General features: G+C 38.7%; 1 protein-coding gene across 1 annotated transcript in view; it reads right to left on the minus strand.

The window, feature by feature from the left end:
- Positions 1–25514, minus strand: part of ITSN1 (intersectin 1) — a 172675-nt gene that overhangs the window by 120973 nt on the left and 26188 nt on the right. The window contains exons 5-13 of the mRNA XM_022552996.3: positions 22785–22964; positions 21207–21303; positions 17656–17756; positions 13509–13572; positions 10513–10650; positions 8982–9097; positions 5361–5623; positions 3038–3187; positions 2811–2951 (exon numbers count right to left, since the gene is read on the minus strand). Of these exons, the coding sequence (XP_022408704.1) occupies positions 2811–2951; positions 3038–3187; positions 5361–5623; positions 8982–9097; positions 10513–10650; positions 13509–13572; positions 17656–17756; positions 21207–21303; positions 22785–22964 (1250 nt within the window). The remainder of the gene's footprint in view (positions 1–2810; positions 2952–3037; positions 3188–5360; positions 5624–8981; positions 9098–10512; positions 10651–13508; positions 13573–17655; positions 17757–21206; positions 21304–22784; positions 22965–25514) is intronic.

Consider the following 25514-nt stretch of genomic DNA (forward strand, 5'->3'; position numbering starts at 1 on the left):
GAAGAAAAGATAAGAGAAAATATCTGCAACCTTGGGATAGTCAAAGATTTCTTGCATCGGACACAGAAAGTATAAACCATAAAACAAAAAAATGAATAAATTGAACTTTCCCAAAATTAAACACGTCTGCCCTTTAAAGAACACCATTACAAAAATGAAAAGGTAAGCCACAGACTGGGCGAAAATGTTTGCAAAACATCTATCTGACAAAGGACTTCTGGGACTTCCCTGGTGGCACAGTGGTTAAGATTCCACGCCCCTAATGCAGAGGGCCCAGGTTCAATCCCTGGTCAGGGAACTAGATCCCACATGCATGCCGCAACTAAGAGTTTGCATGCCACAACTAAGGAGTCGGCAAGCTGCAACTAAGGGGCCCTCCTGCCACAACTAAGGAGCACACATGCCGCAACTAAGGAGCCAGCGAGCCACAATTAAGGAGCCTGTGAGCTGCAACTAAGGAGCCTGCCTGACACAACTAAGACCCGGCACAACCAAATAAATAAATATTTTTTTAAAAAAGGATTTCTTACGAGAATATATAAAGAACTTTGATGATATGCTAAACAACCTACCAAAAAATGAGCTAAAGATTTTTTCACAAAAGACACACAGAAGAAGATGCATACTAATACACATATGAAACAATGACAAACATCATTAGCCTTCAGGAAAATGCAAATTAAAGCCAAATGAGATATTGTTACACACCCACCAGAGATGTTAAAATTAAAAATAATGGCAATACCAAGTGTTGACAAGAATGAGGAACAACTGAAGGACTCATACACTCCTGGTGAGAATGTAAAATGGTACAACCACTTTGCAAACAGTTTGATAGTTCCTGATAGGGTTAAGCACATACTTACATGACATAGTAATTCCACTCCTAAAATTTAACCAAGAGAAATAAAACACATTTCCACATAAAGACGTATAAGTAAATACTCATTGCAGCTTTATTCATAAAAGTCCTAAACCAGGGACTTCCCTGGTGGCACAGTGGTTAGGAATCCGCCTGCTGGTGCAGGGGACACGGGTTTGATCCCTGGTCTGGGAAGATCCCACGTGCCACGGAGCAACTGAGCCCTTGCACCACAACTACTGAGCCTGCGCTCTAGAGCCCGCGAGCCACGACTACTGAGCCCGCGAGCCACAACTACTGAGCCCGCGCGCCTAGAGCCCGTGCTCCGCAACGAGAAGCCACTGCAATGAGAAGCCCGCACACTGCAACAAAGAGTAGCCCCTGCTCGCTGCAGCTAGAGGAGGCCTGCGCACAGCGATGAAGACCCAACGCAGCCAAAAATAAATTTAAAGAAAAAACAGTCCCAAGCTGGAAAAAAACCTACATGTCCCTCAAAAGGTGAGGGGATAAATAAGGAAATATTACTCAGTGATGAAAAGGAACAAACAACTGATTCACTCAACAATATGGATAAATCTCAAAAAAAGCATGCAGAGAGGAAGAAGCTGAAATGAAAGTCACAATGTTCAAGGGACTTCCCTGGTGGGGCAGTGGTTAAGAATCCACCTGCCAATGCAGGCGACACGGGTTCGAGCCCTGGTCCGGGAAGATCCCACATGCTGTGGAGCAACTAAGCCCGTGCGCCACAACTACTGAGCCTGCGCTCTACAGCCCATGAGCCACAGCTACTGAGCCCGCGTGCCTAAAGCCTGTGCTCCGCAACAAGAGAAGCCACCCAATGAGAAGCCTGAGCACCGCAATGAAGAGTAGCTCCCGCTCGCCGTAACTAGAGCAAGCCCACGTGCAGCAACAAAGACCCAACGCAGCCTAAATAAATAAATAAATAAATAAATAAATAAATAAATAAATAAATAAATAAATAAATAAATAAAAAGAAAGAAAACGTCTCTGAGAACACAGAGGTTTTAAAACGACTTATAAAAAAAAAAAGTCACAATGCTCAAAACTGATCATCTTTCATGATGATATGCAGAACAATATCTACATGAATTTGATGCCCCCCTAGCTCAACACTTGAAACCAAACCAGGTGATATTGTAACAACTTGGTGGTCAAGGTTGGATAGGTAATAAAATGAAAGCAGAACTGCTTAGAGTACTCCACTGTCTCCAACTGTTGTGTATACATACATTTCTGGAACTCCCCCTAATATACTTAACTGCACTTCTTTATTGTGCTCATCACGGTAAAGCCAAAGTCCTATGAATGGACTATAGGCCCTGTGTGATCCAGCCCCCACTTGCTCCAACCATAGTGGTCTCCTTGCTGTAACTGGCGTCCCAGAGATCAGCTACAGCCTCAGGTCTTCTGCACTATTGTTTCCCTACCTATAACTTGCTCTGCCAGATATTCACATGGCTCAGCCACTCATCTCTTTCAAGTCTTTGCTCAAAAAGCATGTTCAGAGAGAGGCCTGTCCTGACCACATTACTCAAAATCACAGCTCTCCTTACTACTGGGGACTCTCTTCCCTACTCGCTCTCCAGAGCAACTTTTCATCTTCTAATAGAGTACATACTTGTTATTTTATTAGTGCTTGTCTCCCCTGCAAACAGAAGGTAAGCTCTGTGAGGGCGGGGTTCCTGTCTCTGCTGTCCACTGCTGGATCCTCAGTGCTTACCAGAGCTTGCATTGAGCTGGCATGTAGCAGTCTCGGCAAGTGTGCTGAGTTACTAGACAACCTATTTTCAGGCAAGGACCTTGTCTACTTCATCTTGGCTTCCCAGTGCCTATTAGATGCTTGATGTTTGTTGAGTGAATAAATGAATGAGATGAATCAGAGAAAGGCATGTAAGCCAAAAAGCTTTTAAGGGACATATTTTCTCACCTGTAATTGTTGCTGTAGGTGGGTGATTTCAGCAATTCTCAACTCTCTAGATTTGTTTGTGCTCTCAATTTCTTGCCTTTGGGTTGTCAATCGACATCTGATATCTTGAAGTTTTCCTTCTAGTTGATGCTTCTTATCATTCTTTAACAAATGAAAAATAATAAGAATTATTAGCATTTTAATGGTTCAATGTAAGTAGATTCCCAAAGCATAATCAAACTACTCACTAGAGCTTCTAATTCAAATTCCAAAGTCTTTTTCTTTGCTTTCAGCACAACTATGTCCTCTTGTTCTTTGTTTCTTTGATTTAATAGTTCTTGTCTTCGATTCCGTTCCCATTCAAGCTGTCGTTGCCTTTCAAGCTCCCGTTTTGCAGCCTATGACATACACAGACGATTTATCAATTGTTCAGTTCTTACACTCTTCAAGGTCTCTTAGTAAGCATTACATCTAGTAAGTCTTTTCTTTTAGGGGTGAAATATTATTAAACATTACAAGAAATTTTAATTTTAAAATAGCAGAAAAATTTTATACAAATATAATATTCCTTCTATGGGAAAACAGAGAATATTGAGAAAGGCTATTATGTTTACATGAGCTGAGAACAGACTGGATTGTTTCACCACTGACATTCAATTCTTTACGCTGCTAAGGATGCTTGGTGTGCTAAAATAAGCTGCTCTTCCTTATTTACGGACTCATAAAAAACAAGGAAAATTAATCTAGTAAAATCAAGCCAAAAACCCCAGAACAAAAAACAAAACAAAAAAAGCTTTCTTCCATCAAACAAGTAATTATTATTTCTTCTGTCACATGAGAGATTATTATTTGTCTCAAGCTTTAGAAGTCTGTAAACCCCATCTCCCTAATCATTCATTTCCTTTTTAGCACAGAAGGTTCTGTAATTTCTCTGGCAACGCCAGCTCTCTTCACTGCTGACTCTGATGGCTGCTAGGCAGAGTAACTGTGGGAGCACCCGGCACTCTTTATCGTATTGTAATTGCTTCTTACATACCTGTGCTCCAACTACACTGTAAGGGCCTGGAGGACAGGTGGAGTTCCTATTTATCACCATATCTCCAGGGACTATCAATGCCTGGCACATGGTAAATGTCAATTAAATAATCTTGAATAAACACTCTAAAATACTTTTTTTTTTAAAAAACATTGAAGAAGGAAAGGCTGTCTACCTTTTGGTTGTCATCCTGGAAATGAAAATCCTATTAGTATCTGTGTGTGTCTGCCCAAATGAAAGGGAGCTTATAGCTACAAGTTTTCTAAAGCAATCATCAGGAGATGAAACCAAAGTATTATTTTTTTATAAAGACAAATCCCCCATCTTTGAAATACATTTTATCCACACAAGAGAATCATGTCATTGCTTCGGTAACAATATACTAGGACTTCCCTGGTGGTGCAGTGGTTAAGAATCCGCCTGCCAATGCAGGGGACACAGGTTCGAGCCCTGGTCCAGGAGGACTCCACATGCCATGGAGCAACTAAGCCCATGCACCACAACTACTGAGTCTGCACTCTAGAGCCCGCAAGCCACAACTACTGAGCCCGTGTGCCACAACTACTGAAGTCTGTGTGCCTAGAGCCCGTGCTCCACAACAAGAGCAGCCACCACAATGAGAAGCCCATGCACTGCAACGAAGAGTAGCCCGCACACAGCAATGAAGACCCAATGCAGCCATAAATTAATTAATTAATTAATTTTAAAAAACCAATATACTAAAATTGGAAAGACAGACAGGAGATAGGCTTGGCCCCTATCCAGGTATGGCACCAAATTTAGGAAGCCATCCATAAAATACAGTGAAGATTACTAGACATATTTTCTAAAGTGGAAAAAGAAAAAGATGCAGAACAATAAAATAGTGTGATACCATTACAGTGGTTTCATAAAACAATTTCAACTAAACCTTCAACCTCTCCACCATATAAACCTTTTTGTTTCTATATTTGTATGTGAATGCAGAAAAAAGCCTAGAAAAAAATACTTAACTGCTATCAGTGGTTTGTTACAAGACTGTATTATCAAAAACTTGTACATGAATGTTCATAGCAAGAGTATTCAAAATAGCCAAAAAGTAGAAACAACCCAAATGTCCACCAACTGATGAATAGATAAATTTAAAATGTGGCCTATCCATATAATGGAATACTATTCAACCACAAAAAGGAATAAAGTAATGATTCACGCTACAACTTAGCACGAAAACATGCTAATCGAAAGCCAGACACAAAAGGCCACATATTATGTGAATCCACTTATACAAAATGTCCAGAATAGGCTAACCTATGGAGAGAGAAAGGAAATTCGCGGTTGTTAAGGGCAGGAGAAGGGGGAATGGGGAGTAACCGCTTAATGGGTAAGGAGTTTCTTTTTGGGGTGATGAATTAGTGGTGATGGTTGCACAATTTTGTGAATAACTAAAACTACTGAATTGTAAAAAGAAAAAAAAGACTGTGTTAATATATTACTTAAACAGCTCTGGAAGAGCACAGCACGTGTGTTCATGACGGGGCTGCTCCCCAGCTGCTCACCTCTCGCCTCTCGATTTCTTTCCTGCGCTCCTCCTCTCTCTGACGTTCTAGCTCCCGCTGCTTTTCCAGCTGCTTCTCCAGCTCCAGCTGCCTCTTGCGCTCCTGTTCCTGGCGTTCCCGCTCCTTCCTCTCCTGCTCCGCCCTCTCCAGCTGGGCCAGGCGCTCTTGTTCTTTGCGCTGCTGCTCCAAGAGCGCTTGTCTCCGTTTCTCCAGCTCCAGATTGCCACGTTCAAAGTTCTCACGCTTCTTATCTTCAAAGGTTACTTTAAAACAAGACATAAGAATTAGGAAAAGCCATGATTTTCAACATAGTATTTTCAAAGGGAAAACTCAATGGCATATTGGAAATGTGTAGTGTACCTGCAAACCTGAACTCCCAAAGCTTCTTTCTCACCTGTGCCCTCGCTGATAAGCACTATGAACGTGCCCTTCACCCAGCTTCTTGCTTATATACTCTCCCCTCCAGATGAACCACATCATAGTGTTCGAAATGCCAAACGCGGTTTCTGGAATAATCTTTTGACAGCAGTTCTGCATCATCACCCAACCTCCATACCTTCCCTGTCACTCTACCCTTTCCCTTTTCTATGACCTGGATTCAGCAATTGACCCCTTGTCACTTCTGTACCACGAATCTTTCCCTTTCTACCTCCTTTTTCTTTGCTTAAAACGGTGCTGTTATGTCTTCAATTTTAACAAACAAGACAGTTTCTGAATGCAGAGGTAAGAAGGTAAGTCTCCTCCTGTGTTTCACACTGAAGAGCAGGTTGTGCCCTAATCATCATGGAAATGATACTCCGTAAATTATTTTTTCTAACCCATTACTCAGTTTCCTTCTTTGAGAACACCAATTATGAATTTTAGAACTATCCCCAGGTCAATAATTGTTTTTCTCTGATCCTTGCTAACACTGTTTACACCCATTTTATTTTACTTTAAAAAAAAATTCCACCCACCACACCCCTTACTATGTTTTCAGCAGCGTCTATTCAGTTTTGTGTTTGCTTCACACGCTTCTCCTTGGAGCCAGCCCCAGACAAGGTAAGCTCTCACTGCCAGCCTGTGCAACATGTCATTCCCATTGTTCCCAATCTATTTCAAGGGCCGTCACTTCACACACTGTCTTGAGATGTGTAGCTGTGAGCATCCTTTCTTGGCCTCTTCCCACATTCCTGTCTGGCCTTCACTGAAAACAGACCTTCCTTACATACTGTAGTTAGATTAGAGATCAGAGATGGCAAGCAAGTTTTACTTTCTTGTTCTTCTGGCTCCTTTTGTGATTTCAGAACAGGCACCAACCATTTTACTCTGCCACCTTAAAATCGAAAGTCCCCTCCGTCAGAGAAAGGAATGAAGTAATGATACATGCTACAATGTGGATGAATCTCAAAAACACTATGCTAAGTGAAAGAAGCTGGATGTAAAAGGTCACCCACTGCATAATACCATTTATATGAAATATCCAGAAGAGGTAAATCCAAAGAGACAGAAAGCAGACTGGTGATTTCCAGGGGCTGGGGAAAAGGGAGAATGGAGAGTAACTAGGTATGGCCACTGTTTTGGACTGAATGTTTTCCACCCCACCAATTTATAGGTTGAAACCCTAACCCCCAAATGGGCTGGTATTTGGAGATGGGAACTTTGTAATTCCAGTTAAGGTAAGGTCATGACGATGGGGCTCTCATTATGAATTAGTGGCCTTATAAGAAAAGGAAGAGAGAGCTATCTTTCTTTTTCTATGTGCACACACCGAGGAAAGGCCATGTGAGGACCTAGTGAGAATGCAGCCATCTGCAAGTCAGGAAGAGTGCCCTCACCAGGAATGGAAGTGGATGGCACCCTGATCTTGGACTTCCTATCCTCCAGAACTGTGAGAAATAAATTTCTGCTGTTTGAGACACCCAGACTATGACATTTTATTATGGAAGCCCAAGCTGACTTAGACAGCCACTGAACACTTCAAAATGATCAATTTTATCTTAAGTAAATTTTACCTCAATTTAAAAAAAAGAAAAAAACTGAAAGTCCCTATACATCTTTTTAATTCCAAAATCTGGCCCTATTTCTGGTACACAGAGGCACATAATAAATGGTTGTTGAAAGAAAGAATGCACTAACCCAAAACTCTAATACTGTCACATCCTGTTCAAAACTTTAAATGAATGTCTTCTACCAAGAGAAAAAGAAAATTCCAAATTCTAAGGATTCCTGTCCTTATTTGCTTTAAGACTTTACTCCCATTATTATCAACCTGAAATGTTCCTCCCTTCCACTTGTAGTGACCCAATTACTCTTCAAATCTCAACTCAACTGTGACCTCTTCCATACAGATTTAATTGCTTGTGTATTTCCCAGTCTATGCCAACCAGCTATAAGTAAGCTCTGCTGTGCATCTATAATTCTGTCTTCAGGAATTTATCATACTTATGCACTGCTTTGATGATTGTTTATATGGATGTCTTAAACCCTCAGCTGTATTATAACCTTATAGAGGGCATGGACCATGTATTATTAACATTTAGATTCTTCACTGTACTCAACACACTTGAACAAAGAACATTTTCAGTAAGCAGTTTATCACTGAACAAAAAGTAATTTAGTTAAAGAGGAGACTAGGAGAGCTAGTGTCCTGAGCAGGTCAATTATCCCCTGAGCACTTTAAATGCAACAAAATGACACTGACAGAGTATTAAACATAAAGAGGTTCCATAATAAATTTCATTAGGGTGCCAGTATCAATTGTCATCTCATCATTAATAATTCATAGCTACCATAGAATATTTTAATAGTATGATGAATTTATCTTTGTAAATGAGGATAATTTAAATTAGGTTCATATTAAATTTAAAATAACTTCTTGTTATCAAGGAGCTTCCGATTCTATAACAACATGAGAAAACAACAGTAGGCAATTTTACATTCTATTTCTGCACTGGTGGTATTAAGCAACCACCTTAAAGGCTTATCAGTTTTGAGCATTTTATAGATAACATTTATAAAATTTTTGTTAAGTGGTAAATAATCAGATTTCAATTTAAAAGCTAGAACAAGGGTACATTAGCAGAGTACATAATGTTCTTATTTCTATACATATATTCAAATCCAAAAGCATATGAAAAGTGTCTCCTTTCTGACTAAGGTCAGTTAAAGAAACATAGCAAGGGCTTCCCTGGTGGCTCAGTCGTTAAGAATCTGCCTGACAATGCAGGGGACAGGGTTCGAGCCCTGGTCCGGGAAGATCCCACATGCTGCGGAGCAACTAAGCCCATGTACCACAACTACTGAGCCTGAGCTCTAGAGAGCCTGTGAGCCACAACTACTGAGCCCGTGTGCCACAACTACTGAAGCCCACGTGCCTAGAGCCTATGCTCTGCAATAAGAGAAGCCACCGCAATGAGAAGCCCGCGCACCGCAACGAAGAGTAGCCCCTGCTCGCCACAACCAGAGAAAAGCCTGTGCACAGCAACAAAGACCCAACACAGCAAAAAAATAAAATAAATAAAATTAAAAAAAAGAAACATAGCAAGAATGTCAAAAGCTAAATTTATTTTTGCCTCCATCTTTGCCTTAGAGATAGAAAATCTCTAATATGCTATAATTCAAATATAAGGACTGTCTTACCAGGTAATTTCTTTTCTAGTTGTTGCTGTTCATCTTCTAAAACTGGTTCCTCTGGTAACCTCTGATCTACCGAAGTTGAGCTTATGACAGATATACCACTGCCAGATCGAACTCTTCTGCAGTTGTGGAAAAAAAGAAAAAAAACAAAAAGGATTCATGTAAAGCTGTCTAGGTAGAATTGGGTAAATTATGAAAAAAATTTTTTTTTAAGATTATGCCACATATCATGGAGCAAATTTCATTTTTAGTGAGGAAAAGATAAAGATTTGGTCTTCTCTACTTACAAGAGTTTCTTAAAAATGAATATCTGAACGTCATCAGACTCTGAGTGCCATATTCATTCAAATGTTTAGAACCATCACCAAAAGTAGGACAATTCCAAAGGATTAAATCAATGAACAATTGTCAAGTGGTTAGAGCAGTACCTTGGACATAGTAAGTGTTCGCTGTTCCGATCATAACCCTCCTATGAAACATTAAATTTCCAAGGGAAGATTAGCAGCTCAGCTAATTGAGAGCATCTTTTTTTTTTTCCCTTTACAAAGTCTCTCCATGTTATCTCTTAATAAACACATGAAATGTCTATACTTTATAGTCCTTAAAACAAATCACTTAGTTTACTGGTTAGTTTCACTTTACACCATTAATCTTGCTCTTTTAAACCGATCTACCTATCTTCTTTTTATGCTTTTTTATCAGCTTCCAGTGTTGTGTTTCTTGTAGCGATTCTTGAAGCTGTGAGATTTTGTGGGAAAACTGTCCAGCTACCAGTTTCTTCCTACACATTCACAGTTTTCTCAGCTCCCCCCTGCACGATGTATGTGCTGACAGTGATGGCTTCATGTTTCATACTTTTATGGGGACTTTTCCCCCAGTCCTTCCTGTGAGGAATTAGGACAGAAATTCTTATCTGTGCTTCTTTTGTTCTTCTTCGTCTCGTAAGATCTCAAATTTGTCTTTTAAGTTAAAGCTTTGAGACACAGTTGTCCAAGAGGGCTGTGTATGCGTGGCTGTGTGTAGGCGGAGGATACCAGTAACTGCAGAGTCTTCCCAATTGGACCCTGAACTACCCTCTCAATGTCTCCACTGAGGTTATGTTTCAGACCATGAAAATTTTCTTTAATTATCTTCCTGATTATAATTTCTACATTGCTAGCATTTTGTTACCTCTGTCTGGAATGTGTAGAATTCATAGGCAGAATCTCCTTGCTTTATTTTCTATGTACAGGTTGATATCATTGCACTTAAACTGCTAAAGTTTTGGGTGAGCTTTGATTATATGGATTGTCTCAAAACCCACAAAATCTGTGATGTTTTACTTGACTGTTTTACTAATATCCTATGAGTACTTTAAAGAACAGAACAGGGAAAGATGAACACAAACCTACCTAAGAAGATTTGCTTGAATTCATAGATATTTCATTTACTTGCCAAGAATAAAAAATGACTATAAGATACACAGGCAACAAAGCCAAGTTTGAAATTCACATACTCAGCGCACAATTTCTTATGAGAGCCAAATATTCCTTACCTAAAGGAAGGTGGAATGTATTCTGGGGGCAGGACCGGTGGCAGTGGTTGGCCAGACATAGCTACATCAATTAGGTGCATAGCCAGGATAAATTCTTCTGCTGTGAGTTTTCCATCTTGATCAATGTCAGAAAGATTCCTATTCAACAAAAAGTTCATTGTAATCTAGCTTCATGAAAATGCATGCTTGTTACTATTCATTAGTGATTTAAACGTTCTATTTTCTTATTCTGACTCTAGGCCAACTGAGTTCCTCTGTGCCTCAGTTTATAAAAATAGTACCTATTTCACACCACCATTGCAAAGACAAAATGAGACAATCCATATAGCTGGGATGGTGTTCAGCATTCAACAGATGTTAACTGTGATTATAATTACACTCTTCTCAATCATTGCAACCCATTTTAAATGTATCATACATTCCATGTGTCTAATTTAGACTACGCTCTGCAGACTATCGGGTCAGATAGTAAATATTTAAACTTTGCAGAACACACAATCTCTATCACACGGAATTCTGCTGCTGCAGCAGGAAAGTAGCCACAGACAATATATAGAGAAACAAATGGGCACGGTTGTTTTAAAAAACAAAACCAGGTGCAGGCCAGATTCAGCTCACTGGACCAAGCCCTGATCTAGGCCTCCAAGGGTGGATCTTTACGGCCTCCAGCCACAGAGGCAAGGTGTTTTCTGTTCCTTAATTTTAGGATTCAATCGTCACTGTTCTTCATAATCAACTTGCCCTGGTAGCTAATTAAAGTAAACAGATTTTTCTAGCAAGTCCAAGAATGTGATTTTACTTAACAACTTCTGGACACCAAAAGAGGATGCAAGACCACAACACTGTTCACTAAAATACCAATAGGACAGATGCTACACTGGGCAACTAACTGGCTTTGCTGATGCGATAAGTCAAGAAACTCCTCTTAAATCTGAAATTTCCTCAGGTGGCATAAACTCTTTTTTTTTAAGGTACAATATCCATACGGTAACGTCCACCCCTTTTAGAGTACAATTCTTCGAGTTCTGACAAACACATTCAGTTGTGTAACTACCACAATGTATAGAAGTTTCATTATCACCGAAAATTCCTGTCTTTTTATAGTCACCCTTTCCTTTGCCCCCAGGCCCTGGCAACCACTGATCTCTTTTCTGTCCCTCTACCTTTGCCTTTTCCAGGTGCCAGACTCCTGTTTTTAAGTACAACAGAGCCACAAATGAAAACCCTGCCTGTTTTACCTTGTTCTCTCTTCCTTTCCACTGCCCACTCCTAGGTAAATGCAATTAAAAGGCAGGTGGAATTCCTATTTGTTTTTTTCCCCATACTTGCCTGAAGAATGGCTGTACACATTTAATTAAATATCTTTTTATCATGTAGAAAGAGAATATAATATTCTAGTAGGAGAAGACTCAAGTATTTTTTTCAAAGAGGGCAGGTCATAAATGAGAAACTTAAACATGTCATTATATTCTAGTGTCATGAGAACAACCAACGTCCATAAATGTTAGGTCTTTAGTTTTTATTCCAGAGGGCCCTAGGATACTGGTACACACCCAGACTTAAAGAGGTCTAGATGTCATAGATATAAGATGCTTGCTAACTGGTCTGTTATTATGCTATTGCAAGAGGCTGACCCTTTAACGCAAAGCAGAAGGGACCATAATGGGTGAAGGGAGCAGCCCTAGAGCTTGACCACGTATGAAACAACCACATCAATGAGCCTGCAGCAAAATCATGAACCTAGCAGGTAAGTGGTATAGACCGGGTTTATCTTCCAGGTGGAATCAATGGATAATGCATAACTGAGAGATACACACTCCTGAAGAGTGTGTATTCTAGTTAATATTTAACTAGATATTAAAATTAAATAACATTCTAGTTAATATTTAAATGTAAAGAATCCTATAGGATTAGGCAAGGCTCATCAATAGCTACTAAAACTCATTACAAAATAGACAAAGAGACATAAATGTACCTACTGATGAAAGTACTCGGTATCATCTCTGATGTATTTTGCAAAAAAAAAAAAAAATTCAAACTTGAATCTGCTGAGTGGTTCTCAACCACTGATTGATTTAATACTGCAAAGAACATCTGCCAATGTCTGGAGACATTTCTGACTGTCACAAGTGGAGGCGGGGCTCATGCTGCTGCAGTAGGTAGAGGCCAGAGATGCTACTTAACAATCAAAAGTCCACAGGACAGGCCTCCACCACAGAGTCATCGGGCCTAAAATGTCAATAGCACTGAGGTGCAGAACCCTGCTCAAGATCTAATTACCAATCTACAGGAAATACAAGAATGAATTAACACCACAAGGGTGCCATCAGCTAAAGTTAGGCTATAAGAAACTATAGGACAAATGATCTGGGGTTTTTTTGCGGGATGGGGTGGGGGAGGAGTGGAAAACAAGACAAGGGGGAGTTTATAGGTTAAAGGAGACTTAAAAGATGTATCAACCAATTGTTACAAAATATAGATTTATTTCAGTCCTGATTTGAACAAATCAACTATAAAAAAATTATGAGACAATCTAAGGAATTTAAACACCATCTGATTAACTTAATGATAAGAATTACTATTTAACAGTTTTAAGTGGACTTTTGGTATTGCAGTCATGTGGGGAAAAAATCCCTATGTCTTTTGGAGATACAAGCTGAAATATGTGCAGATGGAAATGATATAATGACTGAGATTTGGCTTAAAATAATTGAAAGGAGGAGGGGAGAACCAGGACAAATCATGAGTTGAGACTTATTTAGGCTGTATTATGAGTTCTTGAGAATTCATTATATTGATTGCTCTGCTTTTGTATTTTTCAAAATCAAAAGGGGGGAAAGTAAGAGGGGTACTCATAACAACTCATTGGAAAATTAAGCCTACTCCATATATCCCCCTTAGAAATAACGGTATTAATCTAAAGACCCATGAGCCATATCAATTCAAGAAATACAGTTTCCTCTTTATACAAACCAAGGAACTTTTTCATTCCTTACCATATTGAAGCCAGCTGAGCCTGTGGTAAACTTGACTGCATAAGAATAGTTCTTGCTTGGGGACCTAAACAAAAACCAGGAAAAAAATATAAAGATGAACCAGCAAATCTTCACTGATCAGTGTTCTGCACACAGGTACTATGTAATCGCATGCAATCACAATGCTTTAAACAATATTTGCTATTACCCGAGGGGCTTTTTAAAAAGGAAATTAAGCCCCAATGAAAAAGGCAAGAAACACAAAGCACCTGGCACACAGTCAATAAATTTTTGTTAAATAGATGTTTAATGAGGAATGAGTATGTAAAGGATTAGAGTTTCAAAATATAACCTGCCCTTCTGTCCAGGTTACCGTCTCTATTCGTATCAGGCTTTTATTTACAAAGCTGAAACTTATTCTCTCTAAATTCAGCATCTTGGCCACCACCTGCTTCCTCCACCATGATGACTATCAAATTCAGATAAGATTCAGAGAATCTTAGAGGAGGAAGGGACCTTAGAGAGAACTCTTCTACTCATTTCATTATACAGACTCTAAAACAAAACTAAACAAAAAAAACTTGCTCAAGGTTGTATAAATGGCCAATTATCGCAGCCATTTCCTAGGTTAGTGATAAAGAAGAATTTCTGGAATTTCAACTCTCATCTCAAAATCAGCTCTCACTTCTTAAAATACTTATATATATCTTCAGTTTTGGCATGAAACTAGCCTTAGATACCAGAAAGGCTACAATGGAAGAATTTGAATGTTTAAATAAACTAGTGTTAGGAGGAGAGAGACAAGTGTCTTATGTCTATCACTGACTCCCAAGGTGTGGTCCCAGGATGACATGAAGACCAAGGAACGGAAAGTGGTAGCAACTGTGTTAGGAAGATTACCACGCATAAAATTTTGCTTGTTCTGTGGTATACTGGAATGAGAAAAGTTCATTGATCATTTTATTTAGTCTCTAACATTGTATTTAGAATGTTGGCAACATTAAAGTAGAATTAGCAAAAGTTTAGTGAATGCTTTAATTTATACTTGTAACAATCCTGCCCACTTCAGAACTATATAAAAGAAAGTTCATATTTCATCTATTCAATAAAAAGTGTAACAATAAATGAAAAGAACTAACCCTGGACCTGGATATCAGGACATATGGATTCCAGTCCTGACTCTTCCACTCCCTAATGACATGTGACATTAACAAAACTACTTTTAGGAAGTTCTTTTATCTCTGAAATGAGGAAAATGATCTAGAACAGGGATTGGCAAACCACAGTCTATAGGCCATATCCAGCCCTCCACCTGTTTTTGTAAATAAAGTTTTATTGAAACATAGCCATGCCCATTCATTTAAGCATGATATATGGCTGCTTTCATACTGCAACGGCAAAGTTGAAGAGCAGTGACAGTGTATGATTGCAAGTCTAAAATGTTTTTGCATCTGAAAGGGCGAATTACAAGTATACACAAATTCTCTGTATGCCTCGCTCACTCTGCTAAAGCAGTAGCTGTCACTTTTATACATAGCATGAAAAACCAGGCCAGCTTATATGGGCACTGAAGGAATATTTAAAGGTAGAGTTTTAAGTACTGTTTAACATGGTTTGACACCAGTGTGTCATATAGACCCAGACCTGCATTGTCAGTGAATCTGCAAACATTATTTTGCTGTTTATAGAAGAAGTCTGTTGACCCCTGCACTAAAAGATTCCAACTGTCTTTTGCAATTTCTAATACTTGACTCTAAGTCCTAAGACAAGGTTGTGAAACATTAAATTAGATCAGCAACAGCAAAGATAGTAACAGGACAACATAAAAATCAAGCTCTGAGTGTTCGGAACTATTCTGTAGAAGCCTACATTCATGAAAGGCAGACTGGCTTATAAGGAAACATTAAGGGAATAAACACAAATCTCAAGTTCACAAAGCCTACAGTGGGTAGCTATGTTTCAGTAGGGAAGCTTGAATGGAAAGAACAGAGACAATTAAATGAAGTTAATGCTTTACTTCAAACAATGACTAAGACTTTTAGCATTTTGTGATTAGCATATGAATAACCAAATAACATATGCACTGTTTCAGAATGCAAGGAGATAATCAAATACCTCTTTGAGAAGAGGACTAGCAAGAATAGCATTACCAGAATTCTAGAGCTACTTATATAACTTAGATTAGGAAGGACTCCTCTCTTTTGTAAGAGTGTCTCTTTTAAGAGCGTGCAGTAGCATATACATCAGGTTGGGAAGGAACAAGGGGGTGCCCACCTAACCAGGTGTATCAGCGAAATCAACCCAGGTAATCAATGGGGTAAACTGTGCCATTGCTAAATATTTCACTTCTGCCTCTTTCCATTCTGGGAACTATTCTCAACTTTCTTGATATTATTCTTAATCTTACTCAATTCTTAAGCTGAATTGAGTAACTGCTTTAGGGGTTGAGGATTCACACAATTATTTTCACAGTTGTGATCATGAAAATAATCTTTGTATTTCATCTCAACAAAACCTGCTCTGCTTCCATCAACAGTCTTATTTCGCCTAAAACACACCTTATATTGATTCCTCACAAAGGGAAAACAAATTAAATGTCTTTTATTTACTCCTATTTTAAAATGTACTGTAATAAATTATTCTTTCTATTTGACATGACTATACAAAGATTTGAAAATGAAATTCCCACCTTAAATTCCTTCCAGGACAAAACAGTAATAAGTATACAGCTAAACAGTAACAAAAATCTGCTCATCCATCCAGTATATTTCAAATTTCATTTTCTGCCTCAGATATTAAAAGTTCTAAATATTTAAGTTCCTGCGTCATATACCTTCTACCTGATACTATACTTCGGTCATAAAACACATCCTACCAAGAAAAGAGAATTTCGGCATCCACATCGCATCTGAATACTATTTTAAGTAACTCCCAGCAAACACCAACAGTGCTTTAAAAAATGTTTTCAGATTCACTGACAATGCAGGTCTGGGTCTGTATGATACACTGGTGTCAAATCATGTTAAACAGTACTTAAAACTATACTTTTGAATATCCCTTCAGTGCCCATATAAGCTGGCCTGGTTTTTCATGCTATGTATAAAAGTGACAGCTACTGCTTTAGCACAGTGAGAGAGGCATACAGAGAATTTGTGCATATTTATAATTCGCCCTTTCAGATACAAATATATGCTTATTTGAAATGACTGCTGAGATTCTTTACTGGGATAGGGTTCAAGGTTAGACCAGAACCCTTCGAAGTCTCACCCAATCCTGACATTTTTAAACAAGGATGAATTTTTCTCTTGGAAGTAAAAATTGCAATTGTAAGTGATAGAAAGAAAAAAAAGATAGTAAGAATCAGAAATTTAAAATGTTTTTTGCTGAATATCACTGCTTCTCCACCCCAGGAAAATGACCCCATTCTCCCCTCCTTTCATATTTGTTAAAGAGCAGTTACATTTTCCCCCCTTTTACACTTAATGTTTGTACTGGAGATCTCTATTTTCCTTTATTAAAATTATGCTTTTCTTTATAACTCTCTAACAATTTTAAGTGTTTTAACCCCTTATTAGAAAGGTTTCTGGATAGTATCATAAAATCCTTTGAATCCTTCTAATGTAGACAACAATCTTTTTTTAAATCCATAGAGACCATATACCTTAACTCTGGCCTTTTATACATGAAGAAATAAGATCCAAATACGTAAAGTGGCCTCCAGCTGGTTAGTGGCAAAGCTAGGTTCTAAACTCCCCAACCATTTACTAACTTTCACCCTGTGTCCTGCCATAAACACTGATTGTTTGAGTAGACAGTTTCAAGTTCATCTACTAAGTTGAACTTCAGAATGTGAACCAGGCTTTGTCCACAGCAGTGTTTCTTTGCAAGTGTGCTGATTTGCACAACAGTGGCATCTAGGGTGCTGGGGGATCCTTGGTCTAGGTTCTATTTACCAAGAAGCAAAAGCCTGAGGCACTGGAGAATAAAATAACTATGGCCTTATCAGTAGATGAGAACTGGAGGTAAGGGGAACAACAAAAACCCTGTTTAGAAAGAAGTACAGTAAATGGAGGAAGACATCGGGAAAATCTTCAGCCCAACATCTAGAAACAATTTGCATTTAGAACAAAGATCATGTTTCACTAAATTAATTCTCATTTGTAAATACCTGTTAAGTGTCCACTCATGGTTTTGTCATGACTGTTGAATAACTGTCGGTATTTCAGTCTGGATGGCTGAGGAACAGCCCATTCAGCTGCGGGAGGAACACTGTGGGGCAAAGAGAGGAAGGAGAGGAAAAAAGGATTAATAGTAAGGAAAATCACATTTAAGTTCTCTAAAAACAGTAAACTAAGAACTTCTCTAGAAAACTAGATTTAATATTTTATTCACTTCCTAATCACTATTTCTGAACTTTCTATAATGATTTTTTCCATTTTTTAAGGTTATAAACCTTTCTCTCCAAAGAGATAAGCTCATTATTTTTTCCAAATCAGGGGTAAACACGGCAGACCAAGTGGCTGGTTCAAGTTATATGGACAATTTACTAATTTAAAGGTTCTACAAAAGAATGGAAAATCTCCTCGGAACTGAGGTGATACAGTAATGACCACGCTTCTCTAAACTTCTAGAACAGTCCTCTTTAGGTTCAAAAAGCAATGATGATAGAAAACAAATAACTGCTTTTAAAGGTATTAATTCTTTAAAATGATTAACTTTCTTTACACCAAAATACAGAATGTATTTCTTAATGAAAGGGAGTTATTTCATTCTGAGAATTTAAATGCCCAAAATGGAGTTTCCCAGAGAGAAGAGAACATTCCCAGGGCGGTTGGCAAATCAGCAGTGCAGTATGGGAAGAAGCTCTGCTTCTGACTGCAATCCAGTGCTGACCTTTCCTTGCCAACGTGCAGCTGACCTCAGGAAACCCCTTGCTGGCAGCCAGTTCGGGTGTAGACCTCCTTGGTGATCAGTTCCTCAGATTAGTTCCCACACAGTATCATGCTGGTTGGTACCCATGGCTTCTTGAGAGCCAGATGTTTCAACTGGGCAATTTAAACACGATGACTGAGCTGGCAGTAAAAATGGCATTCCACTTCCAGGACAGATTACAACTAATGCCCCATTTGCAATTTCCTTTCATTTCAACAAAAATATCTATTTCTCACAGATTACAGTGAAATTTTAATCATGAACTGGACATTTTAATCATCATTTATGTATGTTACCTATGCACTGATACTATGTACACTTCTCAAAGCACAGAAACAGCTCCCAAACACTTGAAAAGTACCTATAAAAATTTATCTTTTCAATTTTTATAAACTTCTTAATAAAAACATTTACCAAGTTCTAATCTGCTGTGCATACTTCTGCAACAACTCTCTCATTCTAAACTAATATTTTGAAGATTCCAACTCTTGCCTATTTGTCAAGAAGCTAATTATATCTCTCCTGCACCCCAGGAATGTAGGGTATTACACAGAAGGTGTTCAAGATTACACTTATCCAATCATAGTTTTCTGCCAAATTCCTGAGAATTTAAATAGGCCTAAAAATGCATTAACCAAAAAGTTAGATGCCACATTATAAAAACTTGCTAGAAACTTAAATTATTGAAAGGTAACTACCAAAAAAACCCCAGTGTTTTTATAACCGGAGCAGGACCCTATGGGGCCTTCTGGGGACAGACCCCTCCCCTTACGTCCTCTGCCTGCCTCTCTCAATGTTTTTTTCTCAGTCTATCTCTTGTTTGTAGAAAAGCTGTAGTCTCCCAGGCCTCCCCTGAGTCACAAAAGGCTGCCTCAAGAATTAATGATTGAAAGTACATGAACGTGTAGTGACAAAAGCAGCAACTGGGCCAGGAGAACTGGTAACAATGTAAACAGTCAGCCATATGGCAGTCACAGAATCTTTAGTTCCTCCCTGAAGTACCTAGATAACAGTATCTGATGCACATTCCTGAGTTGTTTTACAGATGCTAAAACTCCACCAAAGGGAAGCTGGAGCCTAAGGATTGATAACATTAACCCCTGTGGTACTGCCCTGTTACCTCACCATCAACCAATCAGAGAACGGCGCACAGCTGATCACACATCCTGCGACTCCCTTCCCTCATCTTGCCTTTAAAAATGCTCCCCTAAAACCCATTGGGGAGCTCAGGTTTTTTGAGCATTAGCTGCTCCGAACTCCTTGTCTGGCGCCTTACAATCTGGTGTCAGTAGATTGGCTTTACTGCACATGGGCGAGCAGACCCAACATTTTAATAGCATTAATGTTGCTAATACTGGCTGTTTGTTCATTTTGATGTCACAAGTCAATTTTAAGACAGATTTCAAAATCACTTGTGGAAAGTCAGAGAATACTCAAAATTCAGCGTGATATGGGAGAAAGAATAGAAAACATGGAATTTAGTGTTAGATGATCTCAATTTAAATCTCAGCTCTGCTGTTTAGTAAGCTGTAAACTATGGGTGAGAAATATAACCTCTCCGGGTGTTTCTTCATTGACAATTCTGAGCCAATTACTACCCTACAGGTGGTTGTGCGGGTTAAATGGGATTAATGAGTCAAAGCAGATACTCAATAAATACTCCTGCATCCTAGGAGTAAAACCTTAATTAAATGGAACACAAATACCTGTATACCACAATTAACCGAAGTTTTCAGGGCAAATTTTAAGAACATCTGCCTCAAAATCAGAAAGATCTCAGTTCAACTCAGCCCTATCACCTAGGAGTTAAGTTATCCGGCGCAAGTCACTTCCTGTCTCTGAGCCTCCTCGTCATCTATAACACAGAAAATCAGTCATCTTATGGGGAAGAAGGTGAGCATTAAATGAGTTAATGTGCATAAAGCATTTGGCACAGTGTTTTTCAGTTTATGGATTTTCTTTACATCATTTTTTAAAAGGCAATGAATTATTGAATTATATTCAACATGTTCTTTTCTTTAAAGAGGAAAAATGACTCAATTCACTTAGGAAAGATTCCTAAAGAGGACTGAAACAAGAAAAGATGGAATCATCTTCATTTACATCTCCTTTTCATTTGGGAAGCTTTGAGACAGCTTATCAAGAGACTTAATTTTTTATTTTAGTACAGCAGTATGCAAGGGGAAAAAATGGGTAAAATAAAAATGTGAAAGATAATATGAACCAAGATTGGCCAAAACAGAAGCAAACAAAACAGGTCATGTAAGCTGTATCCAAAACTGAGCCACATGTTTGATTTAATAACAACTGTCCCATAACCTGAATAACTCATTTCATAAAACCTGATCTAAAGTTTTACTAACGATCCACACAGACCCCATAAGATTGTCTGAGATAAAATTAGAGCCAGTTTTGGCTCTAATCTTCATATAGTATTTTTTATACATAAACTTTTAAATGACTGACACAAAACAGTTAATGTGCTTTTTTCCCTCATACCTAGAGTTCTATTTTTTTAAACATTTACTACCTATTTATCATCCTCTTTAAAAAAAAAAATCAACATGCAAAGCTTTCAAAGGAAAAGTAGTGTTCTTGATTCTGTCATCTCTACAACAAATAAATAATAAAACCTAGTAACATTATCAAGAATTAAGAAAATTATTAGCATTCTGCAAACTAAAACAAGACAAATAAAGAACACAGAGCGAATTCACTTTCAAATGTATGAGTCAATCAGATAATGGCTGAACCAAACCACCCATTTAAAAAAACAAGCAAACTTACCTAGCCACGTCAAATGATTGTGCCTTCTGTAATTTAGTGTTTAACTGTGACCCTGGACCAGATCTACTAAAGGAAGAACTCTTTGGCAATGTGGCTGCTGAAAAAATAAATAAATGTTGAATAATTTTAATTTTACAAAAGTAAGAAACATTTCCCTATTTATAAAAATTAAAATGCATAGTTATCAAATCTGAGGCAGAAATTATTCCTCCCTTCTTACCATTCCAGACTCAAAAAGTTATTCCCTCCTTGCTTCCTGCCCTCTAGCCAAAAGTGTTTTACTAGTTCCTTCAGAAAATCACCTTACTAGGTAGTAATGTTTACATCCATAAAATCTGACTCTTCATTAGACACTTAGTATCACATTTTAGAGGATCTGTTCCAATAGTTAAAGAAATAACAGCTTAAATAGATAGCTGGCATATTCTTAACTGCACTGAAGGAGCTGAAGTATTAGTTCCAGATGTAAGGGCCAAGAAGTCACAGACTTGTCTTGGCCAGATGACACGTGATGTCAGGAAGGGCCAGCTTTTGTGTCTGAGTCTCATTCAAGCTGGTTAGCTGTGTGTCAGGAGAAAAACTTCGAGCCTTAACCAACATTCCCTTCAAACTTGCCTACTGTCTTGCAACATTCGCGGCAAAAGAAAACAAGACACAGTGAGGGGATTCACTGCTACTACTGGAAAAATAATTACAAGCATTTTCTCAGCTGCCATCACACCTGCAGTCATGGTCTCCTATGAAAGATAAACTACATGTGAAAAGAACATCTTAAAAACAAGAGGTCGATTTGGATTCTGTGGCTATAACTTAGAGACACATCCTGACAGATGTAATAAACGCAGGGGCCTAGGCAGATTCATATATAAGGCTCAAACCCACACTGTCAGTCACTTACGAATTTATTCAGACATATCCGAAGTACTTAAAAAACAAAAAAAACTTTCCATATTGATATGAATCCCTTCTGATTTGTTAGACTAAGACCATCTACACCTACACTCTGCTTTTCTTTAACTAAAGGGAAAAAGACTTTGAATAAAGTCTCAATTAAGCAAGCATGTAATACTATAACCTTAATATATTTAGCCATTCAATAGACTTCCTTCCCCCTCTATGCCTGATTCACTCCACCTCCTCAAAAAAAAGAAAGGCAATGTTCTATTTTTTCCTCCCACATAATTCTACTCCTAAGGGATTGGCTTGTTTATTAGCAATTCATGGCAGCTGAAGAAAAGTAGTAAATGATACATGGAAATAAAAAGTGTTCAAATACTGTTCAAACTTGAGCTGCTCTCATCAAGCCCTTGAAAGGAAATTATGCTCTTGGTTTTGGCTGTTGAGTTCACCTCTGTGTACAATGGCACCCAAAGCTTTATAATTTCATTCTCCTTTCCCTCTCTCTAGCCTAGCTCATCCCCAAAATGAGACATTAAATGAAAAAAAAGAAAAAAATGAAGATGATTTCTTCTGGAATAAAATACCATTTAAATATAATCAGAACGTGAAGACAGAAAACGAGAATGAAGAGTAAAATACAGGTAAAAGTTCAGCCTGTGGCTTCAGCAGGTCACGTACCAGGATGAGTGAATGCAGGCAGAGGCTGTATGACAGGGGGCGTCCCGTTAGCCAGAGGAGGCACTCCTGCCGCAGGAACAGAGGATACTAGCGGGGGAGACATTCCGACAACAGGAATGGAACCCATTGGCACTGGAGCAACAGCGGTCAGCGGTGGCATGCTGGCGATACCTCCCATACCTATGAAGGGAAAAATGCCAACAAAATTCACATGGAACCACATTTCAACATTCAATGATGATTAATCCAGGACTGCATGGAGAAGAAAATCCCTTTCCAGTTGTAATATAGTTCCATTTAAAATATGAATTCAGATTAATCATTTTGAAGGGTAGTAAAAATTGTCAAGGATCATATCAAAAGGGCTCAAGACCCAACTTAAAGAAGGATCTACTGGCCAAAGTTGAGGATCAATAAGAATAATAACTGCAGTGGACTGAAAGCCACCAAAGAGAATTCAATTCATAAATTCACAATGATTTTTTTTAATCTTAATTGGTCACCATAGGCAATCAATTTATTTTGAAAACTAGTACATAAAGGCAGAAAATAAACATTTATCCTGCCTTTCTTTTATATACTGAACCTCAGAGTAATCAAACATTTGATGAGAAAGTTTCTCTTTATAGAAGTATTCTAACCAAAAAATGAAGAAACGATAGGAACTAAAATAGATGTTTCTATTCTTTTAGTTTCTCTATCCTAACTTGTGATATGGTGATATAATAAGAAATATATATCTGGTCTCTGTCCCCAGGTCTTGATTCCTGGCAGAGCTCCTAAAACCCTTTTAATTTCCTGACTGATAGGAACATCTTTTGCCAAAACATTTGGTCTCAGTCCCTGGTTCCTGACACAGAGCTTTTAAGATCCTTGGAATCTCTAGAGTGGTAAGAGTATCTTTGTGTGTTTGATGTGGTGACTGATGGCTGGGGACCCCTAAATAGCTGCAGGATGGGAGCTGGTCACGGGAAAGATCACGGCATGATTAGAGGCTTGGAACTCTCAGCCCCACCCAACTCCCACCTCCACACAGACCTCAGGGGAAGGCAGAGGGGCTGGAGACTGAGCTAACCAAATGCTACCGATTTAATCCATTATGCCTGCATAATGAAACCTCCATAACAACTCCTACATACCAAGGTTTGGAGAGCTTCTAGGCTGGTGAACAAATCCACGTGCTGGGAGGGTGGTGCTCCCCAACTCCACGGGGACAGAAGCTCCTGCCCTCAGGACCCGTCCGGACCTTACACTATGCACCTCTCCATCTGCCTGTTCATCTGTGTCCTTTATGATACGCTTTATAACAAAGCAGAGAATGTAAGTAAATGTTTCCCTAAGTTTGGTGAGCTGTTCTAGCAAATTATAGAAAAGGGGAGAAGAGTTTGGGGAGCCTCTGATTTTTAGTCAAGTCAGACAGAGCATGGGTACCCTGTGGCCCATTACTTGTGACTCAAGTCTGAAGTGAGGGCAGTCTTGTGAGACCGAACCCTTAAACCTGTGGAATCTGACGCTGACTACCAGAGTTAGCGTCAGAATTGAATTTAATTATAAGATATAAAGTTAGTGTCCGGAGAGCTGGAAAATTGGTTGGTGTGGTTTTTCTGGACACAAAATTCTTGGCTGATTCTTTCCTTGAGAATCCTAAATATGTCACTCCATTTCCTTCCGGCATGAAGCACTGCTGCAGAAAAGTCTGAAGATATTCTAATTTTCTTTCTCATTAGCCATGTGTTTTCTTTGTCTTTGGGCCCAAATGATTTTTTGTCTTACTAGAATGTATCTTAGTGTTGATCTTTCCAGGTCGATCTTCTCGGGCACATACTATATATATTCGTTCAAATTTAGCTTCAAACCTTTTATGTCAAGAAAGCTGTCTTGAACTAGTTTTTGCCATTTGTTCTGTTCCCTTGCTTTGGTTTCCTTCTTCAGAGGCCCCAACTAACCTACTCAATTCTCTTTGCCTTCAACATTTGCCGCTTTTTCTCAAATTCTTTGTATCTCTTTTTTCATTTCCTTTTAATGTTTGAAATCTTCCTCTTTTTACCTTCTATTTCCTTTCAGATAGTCTCTCTTGTGTTGCTTCTGGCTCACTCTTCATTTCTGAAATGACTCTTTCTTTTATGTCTCATTCTTTCCTGAGTGGTCACCTGATTTCTGGGGTTTTAAAATTCTGATCTATGTTAGTCTTTCATGACTCGCATCATTTTCTTAGTACCTTTCAGCTTGTTTTGAAATAGTAGGTTACTGATGTGCTGTCATCGTCCACAGGGGTGTTACTCGGCTCTTCATCCTCTTTTTTCTAATAATAACCGTGTGTGGGATTTGACCTTGGCCTGATACTGCCTGATGCTCCTTTTGATATGAGCCTTGACTCCTGGGATTTCCAGGCTCGTTCTCCTCCCCCACTTTGGTCTGGACCTTCTCCTCCTTCTGTCTCTGTGTCGGTGCCCTGCTTAATTTTTATTCCACTCCCAGTCACTTCTCCTCAGTGTGAGATCCTGTCCCCAAAGGCAGCCTTGTTGGGCCAGTGCTGAGAGTTCACAGGGACCAGATCTTGCAGGTCTTCTTATTCTCTAACATCATAATTTTTCCATTTTAAGTTACCTACTCAGCTCCTAAATTGCCACTGCAAAGACTATCATCCTTGTGCCAACTGACTGCCTTTTCTGAATGAATGAGTGTTTTCTGAATACTTCTAAATAAACACACCTACCAGAGGCTGTGTTT

Source organism: Delphinapterus leucas, chromosome 4 (assembly GCF_059928025.1).
Source record: "Delphinapterus leucas isolate spDelLeu-1000000601 "Yukka" chromosome 4, BTC_Dleu_Yukka2, whole genome shotgun sequence".
In the NCBI taxonomy this organism is placed as follows: domain Eukaryota; kingdom Metazoa; phylum Chordata; class Mammalia; order Artiodactyla; family Monodontidae; genus Delphinapterus; species Delphinapterus leucas.